Consider the following 24,020-nt stretch of genomic DNA (forward strand, 5'->3'; position numbering starts at 1 on the left):
CACATGCAACATTTTTTTTTCACTGCATCACAGTATATTTAATAAGGCAGGTGGATGCATTTTGATATGTTGGATATAGTGTTGTGCAGAGCCTTAAAAATCAGAGTGCCAAGACTGGTAAATATTCAAGCTGGGTCATGGTGTAGGAAGGAGACATGTGTTAGGGAATGGGTAGGGCGCTGGAGGACGGGGCTTCCCAGTGAATGGCAGGGGGCTCCCCATAAATGGCCAGCTCTCCCCATAGCTTTTAGGCTCCTGAGTTCTCCGACAGAGACACCCCCTCCCATTCACTAGCAGCCTTTGTGGAACTGGGCGAGGGACCGTGAGCTCCACGTCATCCGCCTCCTCGGGGGGGTCCCTGCCTTGTGGGATTTGTCCGGATGGAGCTCATTTCTCTTGCGCATGCATCTGCCCCTTGTGCCCACAGCTCCGCCAGCTAGAAATGCAGCTGGAACAAGAATATGAGGAGAAGCAGATGGTCCTCCACGAGAAGCAGGATTTGGAAGGCTTGATCGGAACCCTCTGTGATCAGGTAAGGGGGAGACGCCAGAGGACACCTGGGAAAACACATTCCCTGCCTCTGGGCCTTGTTAGAGAGATGGATTCATGGGGAAGCCACCTGGAAGGGTCTTCAGGACAGGCCAGGGCCAGTCCCTTCAGCCGGCCTCCACCCGCTTCTCCCCAGTGCCCTCTTCTCCACCAGTCCTGGCCCTGCCTACACTCGCTGGCTCTTCAAAGGGGACCTTCTGGTGTCCACACACAGCAGCGTTCTTGGAAGAGCTTGTGAGAATAAATAGAGTGGGCCGGAAGTTGCAAACGAGGTCACAGCTGTCAGGGTGAGAGTGTAGACAGCCCTTGGTTTAATGGTGTGCACGTGAATGTCCACTGCACACCCAGCTGACCTCTTGAGAACAAGACTGTTGCTAGAGGCTTCCAGGCTCAGAGTCAGGCAAATGCAGCTTTAAGCCCTCACTGGGCCGCTTCTGTCTACATGGCTTTGGGCGAGCTAATTCACCACTCTGAGCTTCTGGAGAACAGAACCTTGTGGGGTTGCTGCCATCACTGTATACCAGAGTTCTCAACTGCAGCACGGTGGACATTTCGAGCCACATCATTCTTTGTGGTGGGGGCTGTCCTATGCATTGTAGCATGTTGAGCAGCAGCCCTGGCCCCCACCCACTAGATTCCAGCAGCACCCCTGAGTTGTGACAACCGGAAATGTCTACAGACATTGCCAAATGTCCCTTGAGGACAAAATCAACCTTCCCCCTTACAGAGAACCACTGCTGTAAATAAAGTAGCCGTCAGAGCACAGAGCCAGCTCCTGATTTCATAGTTGGAAGGGATTGCTCCTTCACCCCCAAATATTCCTCTCCCTGTCTGTGCTGCCGCTACATGAAACCCCAACGTTGGAGACAAATCCTGTGGCTTCTATGATTTCTTCTAAAAGATCATAGGAGTGTATTTTACTGTATTTGCTTAACGTGTGTTCATTGTCTTTTAATTAGTAATGATCTTGATATCAAAGACCTTCCCCAGAATCATTCTTTTTGTTCACCAAGGAATGTGGGCCCACTTCAAATGGTCGTCTAGAGCAGCCAGGCCTGGACAATTAGGTGCTCATTATGTATTTTTAAAAAAATTGATTAAGTGAGTGAATCCTAGCTATTTTTGAGGCATAGGGTTCTATGCATGGTAAATGGATCAAGCTTGTTAATTTTGTGATTTAAATATTATACTCAAATATAAGCATAAACCATAAAGGAAAAGTTAGAAATATGATATTAAAACAATGACTTCCTATGAGCTTTGGTTTTGTCTGCTTGATCTGTTTCTGGGAGAGTCCTGTTATATTCCCACTATGATTGTGGTTTTGTCAAGTTTTACTTATAATTTCTGTTTTAGTTTTGTCTTTATATATTTTGAGGTTATATTTTTAGGTACATCTAAGTTTATTATTGCCTTATTTCCTTGGCAGATTGTAGATGGTTCTTTTGATTGTTGTATGCTGTCCCTTTTTTCTCCATGAATGATTTTTGCCTTATTTTATTTTGTTTGATTTTTTTTAGTTGCCTGCAGAACCTTTTTTCATCCCTTCATGTCCAACCTTTCCAAATGTGTGTGTGTGTTAGCTTTAAATAGCTGAATACTTTTTAATCCAGTATTTTAGTCTCTAACTTTTCATAGGAGAATCTAATTCATTTACATTTATTATAATGACTGATATATTTGAAATGATTTCTATTCTCTTATTTTGTGTTTAACATTTGTTGGTTTATTATCCTTTTTCTTTGCTTCTTCTTTTATTCCTTTCCTGCTTTTGGATAGATTGATAATATTTTCTGTGATCCCTTTTGTTCTACTGCTTGTTCTAAAGCTACAAACCATATTTCTATTCTTTTAGTAGATAAGTATTTAATCATAATTTTTTTCCAACATACTTTATTTTTTACAGCAATGCTGTGGGGTAGGTATTATTAGTTTCTTCATATAAATGAAAGAAGTGAGACTCAAAAGGTAATGCAAATTGCCCAAGATTATATAGCTTGTTAGTGGCCTAGGTAGATTTGAAATTAGGTCTATGTTATTCAAAAGCCTATACATTTTTTAAATCTGGCACCATGCTGATTAAAGGTGACTAAGGTCCAGTTAACTAGAATCATCCTTTTGTTGACCATGTTGATTTTTTCATAATGTTATCAGGCAATTCAGCTCTGCCATTAATTTGCTGCACAACCTTCAGCAACGTGCATTCTCTCTCCAAGCCTCAGTTTCCCCATCTGCAAAGTGGCTCAGTTATCCCTGACAACATTTCCGGATCATATTTTAAAAGTGCTTGGAGAGATCTTTGACAACAGACATTTGATAAGTGCCCCAATTTGCCTTTATGATAAATGGCGAAACAATTGAGGTTTAAATATAGTTTCCCACAAGAACACTAAACATCATTTAGATTTATTGGTTAATTATTCACCAGCTTTATCCAAATTCGAATATTCATGCGGCAAAATGTGAACATGCAGAATGACATTTATTTCCCATTAACCTAATGAGTTTTCTTTTTTGCCCTCCTCTTCTGTAGTCATTCATTATGAAGGGGAGGATGACTCGGTGTGAGATTTTGTTTGCGATGATTCCTCTGGAAAGGAGATGGTGCAGCGTTTTCAGGGTCTCTCTGGCAGTGAAGATGGCAGAATGTGAGCCATCCCTACTGCACAGTCAGTGCCAACATCAGAGAATGTTCCTGATGCCAACTTGCCCCACAGGAGAATTCAAGGCACTTTAGGATGTATGCAGAGTAAGAACAGACACAAAAATAAGAAAGATGCAAAACATGCTGCTTGAATGGAATCATGGTAAAGAACATGGGCTCGAGTTAATAAACTAGGATTCAGGTTCCGCAAGGCACTATGGTGCAGTGGTTAGAGACTTGCATTCTAATCCTGAGCTGCCTGGGTTCAAATCCCTGGGTAGCCACTTGTAGCAATATGACCTTGGGTAGATCACTTACCCTCTCCATATCAGTTTTATCAGCTGTACCTCCATTTCCCCATGACAGCACATACTTAAGAGCCCCACACAGCTCACAAGACGTGAGCTGGCCCCAGGCAACTTCTCTCACTCTGTGATCTGCTTCACTCTCGTGTTTTATACCCTCATGCTAATCACCCAGAACTGCATACACAAGATGGTTTCTCAGCCCTCTGTCTTTGCTCCTGCAGGATCTTATACCTGCAATGCCTTTCTTGCACCTCACCCAGCCAGCTCCTACTTGTTTCAGACTCTTCCCGATCCCCTCCCAGCCTGAGCTGGATGAGGCTCCTCTGTGCCTCCAGAACACTGTTTTCTCTCATCACATATTTTATTCAAGTTACCTCTTTGCAGTCAGAAAAGCTGGGTTCATATCCTGACTCTGCCACTTATGACCAGCTGTGTGGTCTTGGGCAAACTGCTCCATGTCTCTGAGCTTCAGTTTCATCGTCTGTAGGATGGGAATCATAATACTACACACCTCATAGATTCATCATGAGGACTAAATATGTTAATATCCATCAGGTGTTTAGAAGAGTGTCTGACACTTAGAAAGCCCTTTATAAATGTAGGCTATTACCACTTTATAAAAGCAATAATAGTAATGTCTATTTTTAAGAGATTGTCACAGGAGTCAAATGCAATAACATGTGACAAAGGGCCTGGCACAATGCCCAGTCCTCCACTCAGCAGGTGAGAACATGTGTGTGCATATATATATATTAGACCCGCATTTTGAACTTAACAAAGCAGTGCATCAGAGAATAAAGAGGCTATAGTCTAAGAACCAACTCATTTTTCAAAGAATTCAAAACTAGTGGTAGAGAAATAATAATGCAAAATCTAGACAAGTACATTCTAGGTCATCAAACAATACTCATAATCCTTTATATTTATAAAGCACTCGACAGCGTACAAAATGCTTTTCGATCCATTATCGCGTCTGATCCTTGTCTTATCTCAACACGGAGAATAGAGATTTTTTTTTTTTACCTTTCCTTTTATAGTAAAGGAAACTCAGGTTCAGAAATGTGCACGACTCAGCCACAGTTCCTGCCAGCAAATGGTGAGGCAGGATGTAAAGCCTGGGTCGCCTCATTCTAAACCCCACATTCTTTCTAGAATATTCCAGGGCATTCTGAGCATCCTAGGAATTGGTTGTGCTTGGTTTAGAGACACAGACATCCAGGCTTGTAGAAACCAGGTCCCACGGTTGAGGCACCTGCACCCTATTTTCTTTAAAGCTCTCCATCTGATCGATGGTGCCATATTCTTTCCTCTGGTCCCTTGAAGAGAAGGGGGCTGTTAATTTCTTCCAGAGACGCAAACCTAATGTTTTTTAAGTCAGTGCTCTGTCTCTGGGGAGACCATGGGCTGTCAGGGTTTCACATCTGGGTTTCACTTTGTGCCTCTGTTGTGATTCTGCATCTCCCTTGGTTTGTCTCAGCCTGTATTGTTGGCTGCTGGGAGTGGTCACCCTCCTGGTGCCACGTCCAGAATGTGGCTTCTTCACAAGCCACTTGACAACTGCTCACTTAGAAGACAGAGCCTGCAAATTCAGGATTCTGGGGGAAGGAATGTGCTCTCCTCTGGGTAAGGTCCCTCTGCTGAAAATGACCTCGTCCGCCTGTCCTTAAACTGGCAAAGGGGACCAGCTCGAGGGACAGAAAAGCTTGATTTAGACCTTCAAAAACAGCAGAGCTATTTTTATTTTAATACTCTTTACTGAAGTGTAACATACACGCAGAGAAGCACACCGTATCCCGCCTGTACAGCTCAATGAATTTTCATAAACTCATATAACCAGCGCCCAGATTAATAACGTGAATAACATCCCCTCCTGCACTGTTCAGTCACTGCCCCTCCAGGGTAACTGCTGTCCCGACTTCCATCAGCAGAGGGCCTCACCTGACAGGTAAGCTCGTGCAAGGTGAGGAGAGGCCCCATTGATGACTTTGGTACAAAAGATGAGACAGAATGACCTTGGCTCCATACAGGCTGTGGTCACAGTAATGATAACAGCTCATACTCGTTGTGCCTTTACTATGAGTCAGGCATGAGGCTGAGCACGTATTTAATGTTCACAGCAGCCCTCTGCGGCTGATGCTATTCCCATTTTGCAGATGAGGAAACTGAGCTTCGGGGAGGAGAAGGGTCTTGGACAAGGTCACACAGTGTGAGTGGTGGAGGTGGGATTCGAACCTGGGGAGCCTGGTTCCAGAGAACTGGGATTTTGGCCATTGTTTTGCTGTATTAGCTCACGAGAGCCTTCCCTTGGCTTCCAGATAGGCCATCGGGACTTTGACGTGGAGAAGCGTCTCCGGAGGGACCTCAGAAGGACTCATGCGCTACTGTCAGATGTGCAGCTCCTTCTGGGGACCATGGAGGACAGCAAGACATCAGTCAGCAAGGAGGAGCTGGAGAAAGTGCACAGCCAGGTGGGTGTCGCGGGGTCCCCTCAGACCCGGGCTGTGGAGGATGCTGCAGCCAGCTGGGGGAGAATGGCCACCCTCCCAGGTGTGGGCGTGGCCACAGGGCTGGCCTTCGACTTCTACAGACCTGCAGGGAGATGGGGGACATTGGGGGCTGGGCGGGTCACATGGAGGCGGTAGGTGAGGAGGAGGTGTTTATAAATGACTGAAGAGTCCTGTTTCTTTCTTTAGGGCTGAGGCAGACTGTGTCTTGAGGGCTTGGGCGGATCGGGGCTGGGGGCAGAAGGGCCGATTGCAGCCTGCATGCTTGTGTGCGTGCATGCGTGCGTGCGTGCGTGTGTGTGTGGTGACAACCTGGGATATGACACAGACAGTAATAGTGCTAATAATGCAAAGCCTGCTCCTAACAACAGCAATAACAAACAAGAACCTCTTGGAATGCTAGTGATATTGATCATGCAATGATGTTGCTCACTGGCGCTGACTTCGGGAGCCCCTCCCCTCCATGTACCGGGGCCTCTGTACAGGATGTCACACTGGGTTCTCAGGAGAACCGAGAGGGATGAGGATCATCATCTCCATTTCACAAGTGAGGTGACTGGGTGGCAGAGAGAGGAGGTGACACACCTAAGTCACGTAGCCAGAAAGTGTCAGAGCCAGGATTCGAACCCGGGTCTTCAGGCCCCACCATCCCTGACTGCCTCAGAGGAGGACCAGAGCAGTGGGTCTGAGGGTGGAGGGGAGGGGAGGCCAAGCAGGAGCTGAGGACCTTGGACTCAGGATTTGCTCCCGTACCCTGGGGAGCTGGAAACACTCAGGGAGGCTCAGGGTCCCACTGGGGGTGTTGTGTCCATGCATTAGTGTTACCTTCTAATTCATACCCCTCCCTCGGATGAGCCATCACACTGAATCCAGGTGTGGGGAGATGAGCATTGCCAGCTGCCTTCACCACCTCTCCTTCTCCAAGCGTTGCCATCCCTTCTTCCGCCTCCTCTGGCCTTCTGTCATGTGGCCTCAGCCATGCCACGTGGCCAGGGGCTTCTTTATCTTCACAGAATATCCCCAGAAACTCAGATGGGTCATCTGTACTTTTTGGACTGACTTCTGAACAAAACTATATACTGCCCGAGGGCAGGGCTCTGTTTTATTCATCTCCAATGATGCCCGTCCAGTCCGCTGCACATCATAAGCACTGAATAAATGCCTCCCTGTGGAGTTCAATGGACTCATCCTCCTCGTTTGACAAATGAGAAAACCAAAGAACAGAGAGGGTGAGGGATTTGCCTGAGGTCACACAGCAGTTAAAGGCAGAGCCGGGCCTTAACACACGTTCCCTGACTCCAAACCCGTGCTCTTCTCTCTTCCCTCTGGAGGAGCTCCCGACAATCAGCAGGTCCCCAGGAAGGCAGCGGGAGGCAGCAGAGTCTAGCTTCAGGTGTTAGAAAGCGGATCCAGGCTTCCACTGCTTCTCGTCTCTGGCATCAGTTTCCTGTCTGTAAAATGAAAGGTTTCAGGTACAGATTATCAGCTAAAGTAGAAGACCTTTTTTAGAAAAAATAAACAGAAACCTAAATTCCAGACTTGATTCAGATTTCACCATTTTCTCCATTAATGTCCCTTTCCTGTTCCAGGATCCCCCCCGGGCACCAGACTGCGTTCAGTTGTCACACCTGCCTGGTGTCCTCTGGTCTGGGACAGTTTCTCAGTCTTCCCCTGTTTTTCATGACCTTGACAGAGCACTGGCCAGGGATCCTGGAAAATGTCCCCACGCTGGGTTTGTCTGAGGTTTTCCTCACGATTAGACCAGGGTTATGGGGTTTTGGAAGGAACACCCCAGAGGTACAGCGATGTTAAACCAGAGGACATTGACAAGCCCTTCTCTCTTGACAATTCGGTGATTCTCAGCAGTCTCCTTCATCAAGTCACTCTCTTCCTGGGTGACCGACCATCCCGGCTTGTCCCGGACTGTCCTGGTTTTAGCTACTGAAAGTCCCGTGTCCCGGGCAAGCCCTCGGCACCAGGCAAACCAGGCCAATTGGCCACTCCGTTCTCTTTATGGCTGCGGCAGAAAACTAGAATCACCTGTCTTGAATGAAGCCCTTCACTCAATCCTCGTGGTATTCTCGGGGGAGGGGAAGTGGTATTGTGCCCATTTTACAGATGGGGAAATTCTGTCCAGAGGTGGGAAGGATTGTGCCTGAGGTGACACAGCAGGTCAGTGACAGAGCTGGGCTTCAAATCCAGGGCTCGGGATTCTCAGTGCAGAATCTGGAGTTCTTTGGCCTCACCCTGCATCTTCCTGTCTGTCCGGCCGAGAGGTGTCTGTGCCTGTGGTCAGGGGCCAGGCATCCAGGGTTCATGCAGCCCCCTTGGCAGGGGCCACGTGCTCTGCCTGTCTCCCACCAAATATTCCTGATGCCACGGCATTCAAGCCTTCTCCTTCCCCACAAGTGAATGTTCTCGAAAAGGAACCATGGTGGGTTTGTTTCCTTTTCTTCTTTTTTTTCGTATTCATGAGAAATCCCTCTGCAGGGTTAAAATGTGTGTTCTTGGAAAATAGTGGTATTTAATGAAGGCGCCTGGAGCTGAATCAAAGAGCTTCATTCTTCTGAAAGTCCTTCTTCCCCGTCTCTGCATCCGGCTCCTATCAAAGGGAATTCACAGCCTTGCCTTTCTGTTGCTGTTGTCATGGAAATGGTTATAAGGATGGGATCGCATGGACCAGAGGTCGGGGTACAGTTGCTTTGGCTCCCAGCACACGTGTCCCGGATGCCGGAGTCGGAGCTAATCAAATAAAGCAGCGATGACATTGGGCATCGTGGCATCTCCTCTCCGATGTACGGTGTTTGTCCTCTCCCTGCAGGCTCCAGGGAAGAGGCAGGGAGAGCCGACAGGAGGGGGAAGGGAGAGGGAGCTAACTTTGCTGCTGGCTGCATCTTCAGTGCTGGGTATGATGCTCAACGGTTCCATTCATTCATTCGTTCACTCATCCATTCATTCATTCGGTATTTACGCAGCACCTACTATGTGTCAGGCAATGTGCAAGATCTAGGTGTGCAACGGTTAGTGAGACAGGTGTGGTACCCTCCCTGGTGACACTTACCTCTAATGGAAAATAAGACAAGCAAATAATGATTCAAATAAATACTAACTGAATAGTACCCACACCTGAATAAAGGAAATAAGTGGGATCTGGACTGGGCAATCGGAAGGGGTCGCCTTTGGCTTGGGTGGTCAGCTACGCTACCCTAGGAGAATGGGAAGCAGGCAGGGAGCAGAATGTGCAGGGCCTGGGAGGTTTGGATTTTATTCCAAGGATGGTGAGAGGCCACTGGCAGATTTTGAACCGAGTGTGACATAATCCGGCTCACGGTTAAAGGGTCGCTCTCCTCTGCGAAGAATGGATTGTGGAGGCAATGAGTGGGTGCCATTAGAGGCTAGTGCACCCTTCTGGGCCAGAGGAACTGGCCACCTGAGTGAAGTGGTGACGGCAATGCGAGAAGGGTCAAGCTTGGGGTTGAAGTTGACGAGACTTGCAGATGGTTGGGGTGCCAGCAATAAGCACATTATTTAGATAATCCTCACCATAACCCTAAGAGATGGAGATTTCTACTTTTTGACTCATTTTACTAATAAAGACACAGGATCTGAGAGGTTGAGTAATTTACCCAAGGGCACACAGCAATATATGTCTGAAAGCTGTGAATGCCAACAGTTTCAGTAATGTACAACTTGGTTTGCACGATAGGGGTCCTGTTAACCTTTGTCAAGCACCTACTGTGTACCAGGATTTTCCCTGGTGTCTGGGGGTCCCCAAACTTGACTTCACATCAGATAACTTAAGCATCATTGCCAAGCTATTGCCAAGCAGCGTGATGAGCTCTTTACTGGGGAGATGTTGGCGCTTAGCTAAAGAGGATGCCCTTCATTTGGCTGTGGGAGAGGAGCTGGTGGCTTCAGCTGTCTCTTTAAAGATGGAAATGACTTGCTGGTTAGGTAAGGTGCACGTGGCCATTCTAGGAGAAAGCAACAGAGCATAAAGGGGTGGGGACACGTGGAGACAGGACGCACATTCTCTTTGGCATGGTGTTCCTGGAGTAGAGTGCCCGGGGGTAAAAGCAGAGACGATAATGTCGGTAATTGAGACTGGACCGGTTCACGAATGGTTTACTGAGGCTGGCTCAGGAGTTTGGTCTTCATCCCAAAGGTGATAGGGAGCCATAGAGAGCTACTGAGCAGAGAAGGGCATGGTCAGAAGTACTCGTAAAAAATGGCAGGATTCCAGGTCCCTCTGAAGCACTGATGTGGGGCATGCCAGGCTCAGCCAGCAGCCTGGGGGGGGGGACTCCCTTAGGCAGAGCATCTTCTAGTGTCCCTGGATTCTTCCCGTATGGACAGGCATCCCCTCTGCCCATCGCCCCACTGTCTAGAATCCCGAGGGAACTATTTATCTCTTTCCTCCCAGTTTCCCTCCACTGGGAGCCTTGGATATAACTCAGATAAGACCTGGGGTTTAAGACCTGATGATAAAACATGGAAGACTCCTGGGGCAAAGTAGAACCTCTTGGTTCGAATCCTGCCTCTGCCACCTAATTGACTGTATGATTTTGGGCAAGCCACTTTCCCTTTCTCAGCTAAAAAGGGGGCATGATATTCCCAGCTTATTGGGCTGATATAAAGAACTATAGACCATGGATTTGAAAGAATTCTCTAAACTGAGAACTAGGAGACAATGATTTTGAAATGGAGAACCCCGCACCGGCTCCCTAGTCCCCCACAGTGGTGTCAGCTGTTGGAAGCCTTTGGTTTCTGGGCACACAATTTTTACAAGACCTCATGGAAAAGGTAGACAAGGCAATGTGTAGGGTGAATCTAATGACACCTGTTCTTTAGGAGCCAATTACTAATTAATTCCCATGGAATGTTTCCACTGGAAACAAACTAATCTGGAGACAGAGGCAATTCCAACAACCAAGATATATAATTGAGATAATCACTGTGCATAAATAACATCTGTGAGTAGCAGATGCTGGCACCTGGCTCTGAGGCGAAAGTGAAAGGTGAGGGCTGCTCCAGGACAGTGGTTGCTTCTTTTTTTTTATTTGATTCATGCTTTTGACCTTTGTCTCTTTCCCAAAGGAAATATGTTATTTGCTTTTTGTTAAATGGAGAAGAGTTTGCATTGAGCTCTTTACTTGTTTACTTAATTCATGCCGGGGGCTGTAGTCACCCCTTCCTGCTGAGAACAAAGCTGTCACCAAGTCTCAGTCATGGTACCCCCTACATAGCTCTTGAATCCATCCCCTCCTTTGTCTCCCCCCTCTTGTTACACACCGTCTGTATCTCTACTTTGGAGTTCTCTCAAGTCTGCTGGCCTCTGGTCTTGTCCAAGCCATCCGTCTGCCACCCGATCATTGGAGACAGAATTTCAAAATTTAAATACAATCTTGGCTCTTTGTGTTCAAGATCCATCAGTGGCTTCCCATTGCCCTCAGAATACAATCCAAGATCCTCAACTTGACCGTTAAGGATGCACAGTCTAGCTCCCGCCCTCCTGTCACCCCTGACTGGCAGCTTAGAAGGGCTTGGGGTCCCCCACACCTGTTTCCACCTCTCCACCTTTGCCCAAGCTGTGCCAACCGCTGCCCTCTTTGCTTCTCCCCTCTGAACACTTTCTCCCCTCCGAGCAGGTTTCAGATGAACATCTAGGGATGAACTAGGATGAACATCTAGTCATCCTTTGAACTTGGGTTTGGGCATCATCTCTGGGGGCCATGTCTGATGCCCCTCCGCTGGGTGAGGGCCCCACCTCTCTTCTCTTATGATCTCCCAGGTTTACCCCTAGGATAGTACACATCATGCCCTCCCACTTGCCCCCTTGCACACCTGTTTCCTCATTTACCTTCCAAAGTCTTAAAGGCAGGACTAGAATGAGTAAACATGTTACAAAACTTGTCCAAATTCACAAAGGTAATAAGAGATCGAGGTGGGATTTGAACCCACAGGGTCTGACTTCAACACTTGGGAGTTTAATAACCGCTACCCCCGAAGCACCAGTGTGCCTCCTGTTGGCCCGCTGCCGTCTCTGGGTGCTCACATCCCTCTGGAGGCCCCGAGTGCTCCTGTGGGCCCGTCCGCTGGGGGATTCTAGCTCAGCTTCAGTGTTCAGTCAGGTGGGCCCGTGGGGCCTAGTGCGTCTCCCACACGATGAACTCCCAGTGGTGGTCAGGTAAGTCTGAGGCCCCCCCATGAGTGCACGGAGGACTGGTAACCCTTGATTCCTCTCCCTCTCCAGGGGCCTTAATGGGGACGTCTGTCACCAGGCGCCCCCCGTGCTTCCATGAGACATTGAAAATAAGTCATAAGCTCTGGGAAGATGACCCTGATGGGAGTCTTTTGTGCGAGTGAACACTTGGGGAACACGTCCCCCCAGCAGGGAACCACAGGACAGGTGGCCTGTATGTTTTATTTGAAGAGACTTTTTTTAAAGATTATATTGGAGTGAGTCAATTCAATATTAACATAACCTCCTGTCAGAGGAGATAAAGACTGAATTGTAATTGGTGAAAAACATGGTTAGCTCAGGTCTGTTCACCCAACAAATATTGACACTTCCAACGCTATGATGAATGAAGCGGGCAAAGGCTGGATTCATTATAGGCGAGGGGTGCCATTTATGCATCTCCCCCAAAAAGTGACCATTTAGCCACGGAGGGCCAGGCCCCAGAGCATCCCAGCCATCCACTGGGGTAATAATAACCATCTTAACAACAACGATACTGATGGCGAGCATCTGTAGTTTACACTATGCCAGGCCCGGGGCCAAGCACTTAGATGTCATGACCTAATTCAACCCCCTTCCCAGTTGGCTGTAGTGAATTCCGTGAGAGCAGGGCCTCTTCAGTCTGGGGGCCAGAGTGTAGGAGTGTGTCTGCGTCCAGCAAGTGCTTAGTGAATGAGCAGGGCTCGACAGGATGGGCCGTGGCTCTCCAGAGGAAGCAGCTAATATTATGCCCATTTTACGTATGAGGAAGCTTAGCATCTGGGAAACTTGCCCACAGTCACAGAGTTTGGGGGGAACTGGGATGTTTTAAAAATAATGAATTTTGAAAGCGTTTCAAACTTACAGAAAAGTTGCAAGAATAGTTCAAAGGATTCGTATATATCCTTTTCCTCCATTCATGAATTTTTAACATTTTGCCACATTTGCTTTCTCATGTTCTCTCCAAATTACATTTTCTGAATTATTTGAAAACAAGTTACAGACGTGACGCTCCTTTGCTTTAATCAAAATCAGAAAATTTCACGTTGATAAAACACTGTTTTCTAATCCAGGAGTCAGCAAGCTGTGGCCCGTAAGCCAAGTTCAGCGTACAGCCTGTTTTTTTGTTGTTATTTTGTTTTTTTATTACAGCCTGAGAGCTGAGAACAGTTTTCATGTTTTTAAATGCTACATTCAAAGTGGTTAGATGAATACCTACATATATATATCTTTCGATCTTGCCTCTTGGCCTGCAAAGCCTAAAGTATTTACCATGTGGCCCTTGAACAAATAGTTTGATGTTATCTGCCAACTATTCAAATTGTGCCCATTGCCCCATTAATGTTCTTTATAGCAATTTTTCTCCCTGTTCAGGATCCAACCCAGACGCAGAACTGCTTGCATTCAGTTTCATGACACGATAGATCCTCAGTGATTCTTTGTGTTTTACGACGCTGGCCTTTCTGGAGAGTTCAGGCCAGGTGTGTTGTAGAATGTTCCTCCATTTGGGTGAACTGGAATTTGAGCCCCATCTTTTTAATTTCAGAGTCATTGGATTTGTGCAGATCTGAGGGTGTTGCCGGGACACAGGACTTTCCGTATTAAAACCAGAAAAGTCGCAGGCAAACAGGGATGAGCTGGTCATCCTCCATCCAGTGTCTCAAGCACTGAGTAATCCTGGGGAAGAGAAAAGGGTCCCTTGGCCTTTCAGTAAGGCCTGTTCTCAAAAGGTACCCATAGATTTAGGGGAGAGGGTGATGAGCCAGAGGCCAGTTTAAGAGCCTTTTCTCGATTATCTGTTCATGTTGCTCCTTTGATGGATTCTCGCCATCTGCGTGTTCTGGCCTTGTGTCTTCCTTTTCTCGCTCCATTTATGCACGTGAAACGTGTTGCTATTGTTGTCTGTACCAGTGGTTCATTCTTCTTGCTGTTTTATGAGACTATACCACAATGTATCCATTTTGCTGTTGATGGCCATGCAGGTTGTGTCTAGATTTTGGTTATTAGGAATAGAGCCCCTGTAAACATTTTTCTCATGTTATTTTACTTTGGGGGGACACAAGTGTGTGCATTTCTGTAGAATGTATACTCTGAGTCGTAGTACACGTTTCTTGAACTGTAGTAGATGCTGCCAGTTGGTTCCCCAAAGTGTCTATAGACGTGTATCCTCCCACCAGCAGAATATAAGCGTGCTGCTGGCGTCCCATCCTTGCCAGCACTTGGTATTGTCAGTCACTGCATTTTAACGACTCAGAGGGAAGACGTGTTTTTGTGGTTCCACTTTGCGTTTCTTTGATGAGTAATGAGGTGGATCACCTTTTCAAAGTAGATCGGCCATCTGATGAGCTACTTCTGCCTGTTCAAGCTGGATGCTCATCTTTCTATGGGGTACTTTTATTATTGATTTGCAGGATATTCTGAATGTAAGCTCTTCGCTAGGTATGTGTGCTACAAATATTTTGCCCCACTTTGGGGCTTAGTGTTAGATTCTCTTAGCAGTGTCATTTTAGGACCAGAAGTTCTTAATTTTAAGGTAACTCAACTGATCACGGTATCTTGGAATCCCAATTTAAAACCACTTGGTCAGACAGAGGGTGTTCTGGATAGCTGAGTGTTCTGGTTAAGCAAGTATCGTGGTGCAGGATGGTGTGAAGCCTACCGCCCTACTTGGGGATCTGGCCCGGCCTCACGAGCCTGTCCCCCGTGTGCTGTCAGTCTCTGCTGAGTTGTTCTATTCCAGGGACCTCAGAGCTTTCTTTGTAAAGTGAGGGAGATTTCAGCTATATCCTGGTGCTTTTCAAGTGTGTGTGTGTGTGTGTGTGTGTGTGTGTATTTTCCTTTTAGCAGAAGAAGCCCCCTTATTAAAGGGAAATCTCGTTAGCAGGCTGTCTGCCCTGACCGTCCCCCGGCCGGGACTTGACTGGGCTTCCATCGTTTATCCCGAAGCGTCCTCCTTCCAGCTTGGAAGAAAGGGACCCTCTCGGGGACCCGGGGTTTGCTGAACAAGTCTGTGGTCACTGTCTCTGTCCAGGTCATCTCCTCCTGCAGGGGAGCGTGCTGCCCACACAGCCTGCCCCTCGTCCTTCCAGACAGCGTCTGGATAAGGGGCCTGTGCTCGGGAGGAGACGGGGGACAGCTGGGCAGTGGGTGGCTTCCCGAGGAGGGGTTTCGGGGCTCTGCGGGCAGCACACATGGGGTGGTGGGCAGCTCAGGCTGCAGACTGGGGCAGCCCCGCTGACGGGTTAGTGATGCACTGAACGGACGACTCCGCCTCGCTCCCTGAGTGCATATGTGTGGGGTCCCCACTGTGTGGCCCTCCAGGAGCCTGCCGTCTTGAGAGAAGAGAGACGTGGAGGCACTCAGACGCTGTGCTATTTAGGGGAGCAACAGGGTGCTGGAATATAAGAAAAAGGAAGGCATAAATGGAATGGGGGGCAGGGAGGGCCTTTTCTGCATATTTTATCTGCTTTTCTAAGTTTTTTTTTGTTTCTTTCTCCCTTTGGAGAGCATCAGTGTGCTCCAAATCCTCCATCACCAGAGGGGCAGTCGGGAAGGAAATTTTTGAAGTCTGTTCAGTCATGTAGGACCTGAGCTGTGCTTAGATCCTATAATACAAAATCAGGAAGGACTCTTAAACCTTCAAAGAAATAGATTAAAACAAGTAAAAGGAGACCTGCTTTACTCAGCAGGTGGTAAGCACACGCCACAGGGCTACAAGAAAAAGCCATGGATTTAAAAGAGACCTCAGCTCAGGTCCTGACCCCCTTCACCCTTTATTAGCTGTGTGATCTTGGCAAGTTTAACCTCTCTGAGCCTCAGTTTGCTCATCTATAAAATGGGCATGAACATACCTACTTCATAGAGTAGTTACGTGCTGCAAATGAACATGTGCATGGGAAACATTCACAGAGAGTAGTTCTGATTATTCCTCTACTAATAATAATGATTATTATTACTCTGAAGAAGATGGAAACAATACCTTCTTGGGAAGAGTTTCAATAATGATGGTCCTCTAGCACAATGTAAGGAAAATTATGGAATGTTTAGTAAATGCCCAAATAGTTTGAGATCAAGGACACAGAGGTTAACCACCATACGGTCTTAGGAAATCTCCCCTTGGGGCCACTGTCTTCAAACTTCTGAGTCGAATAGACCATTGGTGGACCTGACATTTTTAATGTTTCCATTTAATAAATTTGTAGCGTGAGATGTTGGTGGTTCCCTTAGGGCAAGCCTTACTGTTGAAAGTTAAATCCTCCGAGCGTCCTGATGGGATGTTAAGGCCTGGAAAGTGTGGAGATTAGCCCCCCAAAGACACCATTTCTTAGACAGAATGCTTCCCCCTGGCATTTGCGCTGCAGTATTTTTAAATCCTCCAAGTTGTTCAACCAGACCCCGAAATCCAGGTTCTAACCGCTCTGCTGAAATATCAGAGTTTTTCCTCTCCCTGCTTCATCCCATATGTCTAGCCAACCCATCGAGTAGCTTAATAAATCCAAAGCAAACATTTTACCCAGGTATTTAAAGCAGGCAGATGGCTGCGCAGAGGAAAGGAATGCTATTCATCGGTTTGTGGTTGATGGAAATGTGATGGGAATCTCAATGGCCCTCACGCTGAATGAAGGAGGTGGGTGGTGGGAAGAGAATGGCTGGGATGACCTCAGCAATAGAGAGAGCCTTGTGTGCGGAGGGGGCTGTGTGGTGGCCCAGAAAGTTGGAGTCTCGTTGACTTGAATCTGACCGTGGGCAAGTCGCTTCCCCTGCCTGGGCTGCACTTTCCACATTTGTAAAATGATGAGGGCTGTTTCCTTCCCGGCAGTGTGTTGTGGGCTACGGTGACAATGACCATCAGGTGGTCACACAGTGCCTGATACAGTAGGAGATGAAGAAATCTGCTTCCCTCCTCTGCCCCTCATTGAGTAATCGGGAAGGGGGAATATTTATCCCTCCATGGGGAGGGAGCCATCCATAGAATAGGTAAGCAATAAACAATTGTTATTCTGTCACAGGGTTTTGGATGGAGCTACTTTGATCCAATTTTTGGCGTAATAGCATCAACAAACACTACCACCAATGGTTTTGAGTGTTACTCTGTGGGGGACACCGTGTATATGTTATCCCCTCTAACTTGCTCACTCTTTCTGTCTCTGGGTTGCGGATGACAGCAACGCAACTCAAATTAGCTTAAGCAGAAAAAGGGAAGTTATTAGTCAAAATATCTGGAAAGTTTGGAGGCTAGGACTGCCTTCAGGTTTGGCTGGATCCAGGTGCTTAACTGTCTCATTAAGAATGTGTCTCCTGCCTCAGCAACCTTGATGTCACCTTGTATTCTTAGGCAGGCTCTTCCTTCTTGCTGGGAAGAGAAACCTCAGACACTCCTAGCTTATATCCTGCATCAGAAAGAGCCAACTTTGTTTCCATACTTCCAGCAAAAATCCTGGCATCAGCCACACTATTATCCCACAACCAAGCTCTATGGCCAACGGGAGCTGGTGCTCTGATTGACTAGGCTGAGTCACATCATATTCTCTGGGCCTGAGAGGGGAGAGTCAGCCCCAACAGAACCACAGGGACATTTGGGGGGTGGACATTTTTTGCAGGGAAGGTGGGGTGCTGCTATCGAAAGAAGGGGGACTAGATGCTGTTCAGACACATCACAAGATTTCCCCTACAGTGCATCTGGGGTGGGCACTCCTGTTACAGATGGAGTGCAGGGTAATGCTCAGAGTGGGGACTTGGTGGCCAGACTGCTTGGGTTCATATCCTAGCTCTGCCACTTAGTACTCGTGTGACCTTCAGTAAGTTGTTTGACCTCTCTATCCCTCGGTTTCCTCAACTGTAACAACGTGAAGGGTCACTGACCCTACCTCAGTGTGTTCTTTTGAAGATTAAATGAGTTAGTGCATGAAAAGTGTTCAGAGCAATGTCTGGCACAGAGTAAGAACTCATCTTCATAACCTATGTGCATAGCATCCCCTAGGCTTGTGCAGTGCACAACTAATACAACTATACACAGCAGTCCTGTTCAATGAATGTGCACCGTTATTTCCCCTATTTCGTGGATGGAGAAAACCAAAGCTCAGAGAGGCTAAGTACTTGCTCAAGGTCACAGGCTGGTAGATAAGAGGAGTTGGGACTGGAACCCAATTCTGCCTGACTGCTGGGTCTGCTCTCAACCACCATGCAATGCTGTGTGATGTGGAATGTCCCACCTCGTGGTAGATGCGAGGCCACGTTGGGAGAATGCACCCCCACCCCCATCCTTTGATGAAAAGTGTTCAGAGCAGTGCCTGGCACAGAGTAAGAGCTCATTCTCATAACCCGTGGACACGGCATCCCCCACGCTCATGCAACGCCTTGATTCTAGATGGCCCTCTTCTCGTCTTACCGCTAAGAACTCCAGGCTTCCAGGACCTTCAGCATCCTCCCACAGTTGCTGAAGAGCCAGGATCCCCCCAAACATCCCCGGGCCAGAGCTTAGCAACCCTTAATTCATGCACAGGGTCTGGAACTGTGTTCCCACCCATAGCTGCAGTACGGGAGGCCTGGGGGTGGGCGCATGCGCACAAATGGAGGCTCCCAACTCCCGGGGCTGGGAGGGAAATGACACCCTCCGTGGATGCCTGCCTTTCAGAGCTGGAGCAGATCCTGGGGAAAGGTGGCTGATTTAATTAGTGGATGAGAGAAGGACGGAGCATGTGCGAGGGGGAGCGAGTTTTCTGGATATCAAAGGCGTTTTGGTGCTTCGTGCCCCCGTATGTGTGGCTTTATTGTATTGGTTTTACAAGAAACAAGATTTGGAAGAGAAAGGAAAACATGAAATCAAATCAGTTGCCTCGTTGAGAGCCTGGTGTGGGTCCAGTCCCACACGAGGTCTAGAGAGGGATGGAAGTCACCGGGGCATCTATCTCACCCCCATGTCATGGAGGTCCTGTACGAACCCAAGAGGGCTTGTCCTCGGGGTCGTGATGGGGACTTGGAGCTCAAAGGTGTTAGGTGGCAGCTGTCACTGGGGTTTCTCATTGGCGCACTGGCTGCCACGGCTGCAGAATGGACCCCATAGTCACCTGTCACCCGGCTGCCCCGTTCCCCTCTGCTCTCAAGACCCTCCTGGGAAGGCGATTTCAAAGTGGTGGTGGACACTGTCACGCTGCTGAAGGATCTGATCTCGGCCCTAATGTGACTTGCCACTGGACTTCATAAAAACGTCTGTCAACCAGCCCCAATATGGAAATACTGTGCAGTGAGTTATTCTTACTGCAGGTCATCCATAATGGGAAATCAGCCCGAGATGGCCCTGTATTTCTTCCCGCTCCCTAAAGTGTAATAAATTGAAATTTTTAAAGCTCGGCATTAAGACGGCTTGTCAGCGGCAGCCGGGAGCCTGCCTAGTGCGGGGAGGCCTTGGGCTGGAGAGTTTCCGGTCTTGTCCATCCAGATTCTACTAAAGTGTGGGCCTGCTTGATGGGGGTGCCTCTGGGGCACACTCCCCCCCTCCCCAGGCTGCCGGGAAACCTAAAATTCCTCCTTAAGATCATCGCTGCCGAGGCCCCGCCTCATCCTGGCGCTGTGACCTTGACAGCTCAAGTGGCCTCTGCTTGGGTTTCTTCACCTCTAAAATGGGGCTGAAAACCCTCATGGCTCAGGCTAAGGGGATGACAGAGACGAACCGCAGCCACAACCGCCGTTTCATTTTTAGTGCTTTCTTCGTGCCAGGAGCTGTGCCACACTCTGTCATGTTTCCAGTTGTTGATCCTGCCTGGACCCTACGATGGAACCGTCCCTATTGTACAGATGAGGAAAGTGAGGCACGGCCATGTTAAGTGATTGACTGGAGAGGCAGATCCCGCGGGTCTGGCCCTGGTGCCCAGGCCCTGGCCCCCACACACCCTGGAATATGGCATTTCACAAGCGCCAGTAAATGTTGGTTTCCTTCCTCTTCCCTGTGGGATGAACGTGTTCATCTCCGGAAGGTTCCAGTAACAATGCATGCTGGTGCCACCACATTGATTCAAACTCCGAGTTCTGTCAGTTCTCTGATTTGTTTATTTATCTCGCATCCTACAGCCCCCAGCCTGGGCCAGGCCCCCATGACACTGTCTGAGTGGCTTCTATTACGTCACCAAGTCCGTGAGCTGAATGTTTTCTCTTTTTCATTTTAATCCATCCTACCCACCTCTAGACTTTCCATGAGGGGCAGTGGAGCCCGAAGGTAAAGAGCTTGGGGCTCTGGAGTTGGACCAACCGGGCTTATCCACTGACCAGCTGTGTGACTGTGGGCAAGTCCCTTCCCCTCTCTGAGCCTCAGTTTCCTCCTATATCGATTAGTCTTCCTCTAGTCAACCTTCCTCCTAGAGGTGCTGTTATGAAACAAGGCAGATAAAGCACAGAGCACTGGAAACGGTCCCCAAGCGACAGCAGCAGGTGTGGCCATTAATGGCAAAACCATCACGGCCCAGATCATCCCCTCTCTAGCCCGGTAAGAGCGAAGAACCCCGCCAACCGCCGTCTCCACGGACTGCGTGCTCTCTCTGCCTTCACCTCTGCCTGGGGAAAAGTTGGCCCTCTCTCTGCTTGCTCCCGGGAGATTGGGGAAAGGAAGGAGCTTTCTGGATCATGCACCATATACCATCTGTAAAATGGGGATAAAAATAGAGCCTCCTTTCTCCAGCGGCTCTGAGGACCAGCAGCATCACGCCGAGGAAACCCTCAGCGGAAGGAGGACGGGGCAGATGGGAAGTGCTGTCGTCGCCTTGGGCTCTGCCCCGTTGAGCTACGATGGCTGGCGTTTGCCTCCTGGCCCTGGGCCGAGCGACTTGGCCTGGCAGCGGGGCCCTGCGTGATGCCTCCCGTCCTCTGTCAGTTATCTGACATCCTCTCCCGTGACGGCCCATCTGCTCTGGCCTGCCCAGACCTTTTGTTCGTGGCACGCCCACCGGGCAGGTTCTTCCATTTCTCTCTTCCTCTGCTCTGATTGGAGCATCTCCACCACCTCCTTCCTGCAGGACCACAGCAGTGTCCTCGCTGGCTGCCCTATTGCTGAGTTTGTCCACATCCTCCCCACAGCAGCCAGAGGGAGACCGTGCCCCCCTCCTCCTTAGAAACCATCGGTACTCTGCAAATAAACCCGAGCTTTGCCTACTGGCTCACAAGCCTCACTAACTCCCAGGCATTTGTTCAGCATCGCCTCCTCCTCTCCCTCTCTGTCCAGCTGTCCAGCCACACTGGTCATCTTTCTGTTCCTCAGCACCAAGTTCGTTCTTGTTCCTGCCCCAGGCCCTTTGCACTTGCTGTTGCCTCCACTCAGGGCACTCTTTCTCCTAAGTCTGGACATGGCTGTCTCCTGTGCATCTTTTAGGTCTTAGCTTAAATGCCTCTCCTTAGTGAGGCCTCTGGTTTCTGCAGGAATCAGGGGCTGGCTTTGCCCTGCCTGCCTGCAGGGGAGCCCTCCTTCCCACCTCCCTGCCTTGCCAGAGGCCCTGGAGTTGCCTGCAGGAAGATGACACTGTGCCTGACTTCTCGTTTCCTCTGTTGATTACGCTCTAATGATGCCAATTACCTCCCCTTGCTCTGCATCATTTTTCTCAGTGTGTTTCAATCCCTCCCAGGCGCTGAGGCAAATGGGCTGCCACATCCTCCTTCTCCAGGCCCTGAGCTGAGCCCAGCTGCAGGAATATATTGTTCTCAGGGTCTTGAAAATGGGGCTGTTGTGGATTTTGGTTGCTGGCAGCGGGGTGGGGCTGGAACTGGAGGCGCCGGTGTGGGAAGCTGTGGGAGCAGGCTAGGGCCTCAACTTCCTCATCTGTAAAGTGGGGCTATGCTCCTCCGGACCTGGCATGAGGAGGAAAGGGAAATTGCGGGGAGAGTCTTTACCGTGGTGCTTCACAGGAGATATTCGAATGAGTGCAGCCTCCCTTCTCCCTCCTGCCTTCCATTGTTATTATTATTATTCTAACATCTGGGCTGAGCTCCTGGACATTCTGTGTGTGTGTGTGTGTGTGTGTGTCTGTCTGTCTGTCTGTTAGCACGAACCTTAACAGCATGAACTGTTTTGGAGGGACAGAGGCCTGACAATTGAGAAAGCTTGCTGGTCTGGACTATATAAGTGATGTCTTTCTCCTTGCAGCTGTGTGACTCTGGGCAAGGCGCTGTCCCTCTCTGAGCCTTAAGTGTTTTCTTTAAGTGATTTCTAAGGGTGTTTTCTGCTCGAAGATTCTAGAGCTCAGGAATCAAGGGGAAGCTGCCAATCCCAGAATGGATTTAGGATTTATGCACGGCTGTGGTGTTTTTCCAATGGGGAATGTCTGTCTTTTGGGGCCACGTAGGTCATTGTACCTATCTTGGTGGCCCCGCTTGGCTAGGACAGGAGGCCTACTGTGTGCAGGTGGGCAGAAGGATGAGAAAGAAAAGGATGAGAAAGAGAAGCTAAGTCAATGGCTCTTAACCTTCGAATCTAGTGAAAGTCATGAACCCAGGAAAATGCTCATATGCAGAATATTTTGCATACTGTTTAAAGGAGCTTCCCAGCTCTGAAACCTGGTTAGAAACATCTACTCGGCAAGGCTTCACTGACCTCTGAGCGCCTCCTCCAGGCAGCCTTCCCTGACGCCATCCCGGTTCCCAGTGTCCCCATGCCCTCCTCCCTGTACTCCTGAGAGAGGCTGTCACTAGCTGTCCCTGCGGGTCTTCCCCAGGGGAGGGCAGGGGCCAGGCTGACTGTTCCCTGCATGCCCCATGGCTGGCCCTGCGTGGGTCTCAGCAAATATCTGCTGAACGGAAGTGGGGACTAGCTCCTGGCACTGAAGCCGGTGGCCTAGCCTTATTTCCCGGGGCAGCGCCTGTCCAATTTTGAGTGGGCTCGGAAGTCACGTCCTCAAATGCAGACACACTTGCTTCCCCCAGTCGTGGGCTGATGAACAGTTGTGAAGACACGAGGGTCGCCTGAGCGGGGCCGGGCTGGGCTGGCGGGGAAGGACAGTCAAGGCGGCAGCGTCCCGAGGCCTCTCCTCCTCTCTCCCTCTCCTGCCTGTGCAGCTGGAGCAGAGTGAAGCCAAGTGCGAGGAGGCCTTGAAGACCCAGAAGGCGCTGACCGCGGACCTGGAGAGCATGCACAGCGAGCTGGAGAACATGACCCGGAGCAAGAGCCTGGTACCGTCCCTTCCTGGGGCTCTGGGGACCCGGCCAGCACAGGCCTCTGAGCTAGCATGGGCCTACTGTGTGCTCAGCATGATAAGAGGGACTAGGGTGCTTAGTGTACCGTGCTTGGAGGTACAGACATCCAGTGTAGACCTCCTGGGTGTTCCATGTTCCACACTCTGAGTGCAGGCATCCTACTATGCACTGAGCATTATAAAGGCATAAGGGTATCATGAGGGTCAACTGTGTGTTCACCTCTGCAAAGGTAGGCAAGGAAACCTGTGGACCTACTGTGTGCTCAGCACTGTGGGGATGCATCTCCTATAAGCTTATTGTTTGCTCAGCACCCTAAGTGGGAACATAACTATCTATTGTGTGCCCACACCCACTCACCACTGTAAGTGGTTCTCAGTCATCTGTTGTAGTCCTATTGTGCACTCACCACCATAGTCATTATTGTTGGGCTACTGCACGTTCATTCTTACAAGTGAAGACAAGGGCAACCCTTGTGGCCCACTTAGGGTCACTACTAAAATGGACCCAGCCATCTATGTGGGCCTACTATGTGCTCACCACTAAACAGGGATAAAGGAACACACATTATGGACCTATTATGTTGGTGAAAATTGGGTGTGGGTTTCTAAGTCCCCTGGCTGGGT

The 24,020-nt window shown here is 49.0% G+C and overlaps 1 protein-coding gene across 1 annotated transcript in view; it reads left to right on the forward strand.

Moving 5' to 3' along the window:
* Positions 1-24,020, forward strand: part of MYO18B (myosin XVIIIB) — a 230,162-nt gene that overhangs the window by 136,162 nt on the left and 69,980 nt on the right. Inside the window, exons 32-34 of the mRNA XM_058532289.1 lie at positions 428-532; positions 5,817-5,969; positions 23,260-23,373. Coding sequence (XP_058388272.1) covers positions 428-532; positions 5,817-5,969; positions 23,260-23,373 — 372 coding nt within the window. The remainder of the gene's footprint in view (positions 1-427; positions 533-5,816; positions 5,970-23,259; positions 23,374-24,020) is intronic.

Source organism: Diceros bicornis, chromosome 35 (assembly GCF_020826845.1).
Source record: "Diceros bicornis minor isolate mBicDic1 chromosome 35, mDicBic1.mat.cur, whole genome shotgun sequence".
NCBI lineage: Eukaryota > Metazoa > Chordata > Mammalia > Perissodactyla > Rhinocerotidae > Diceros > Diceros bicornis.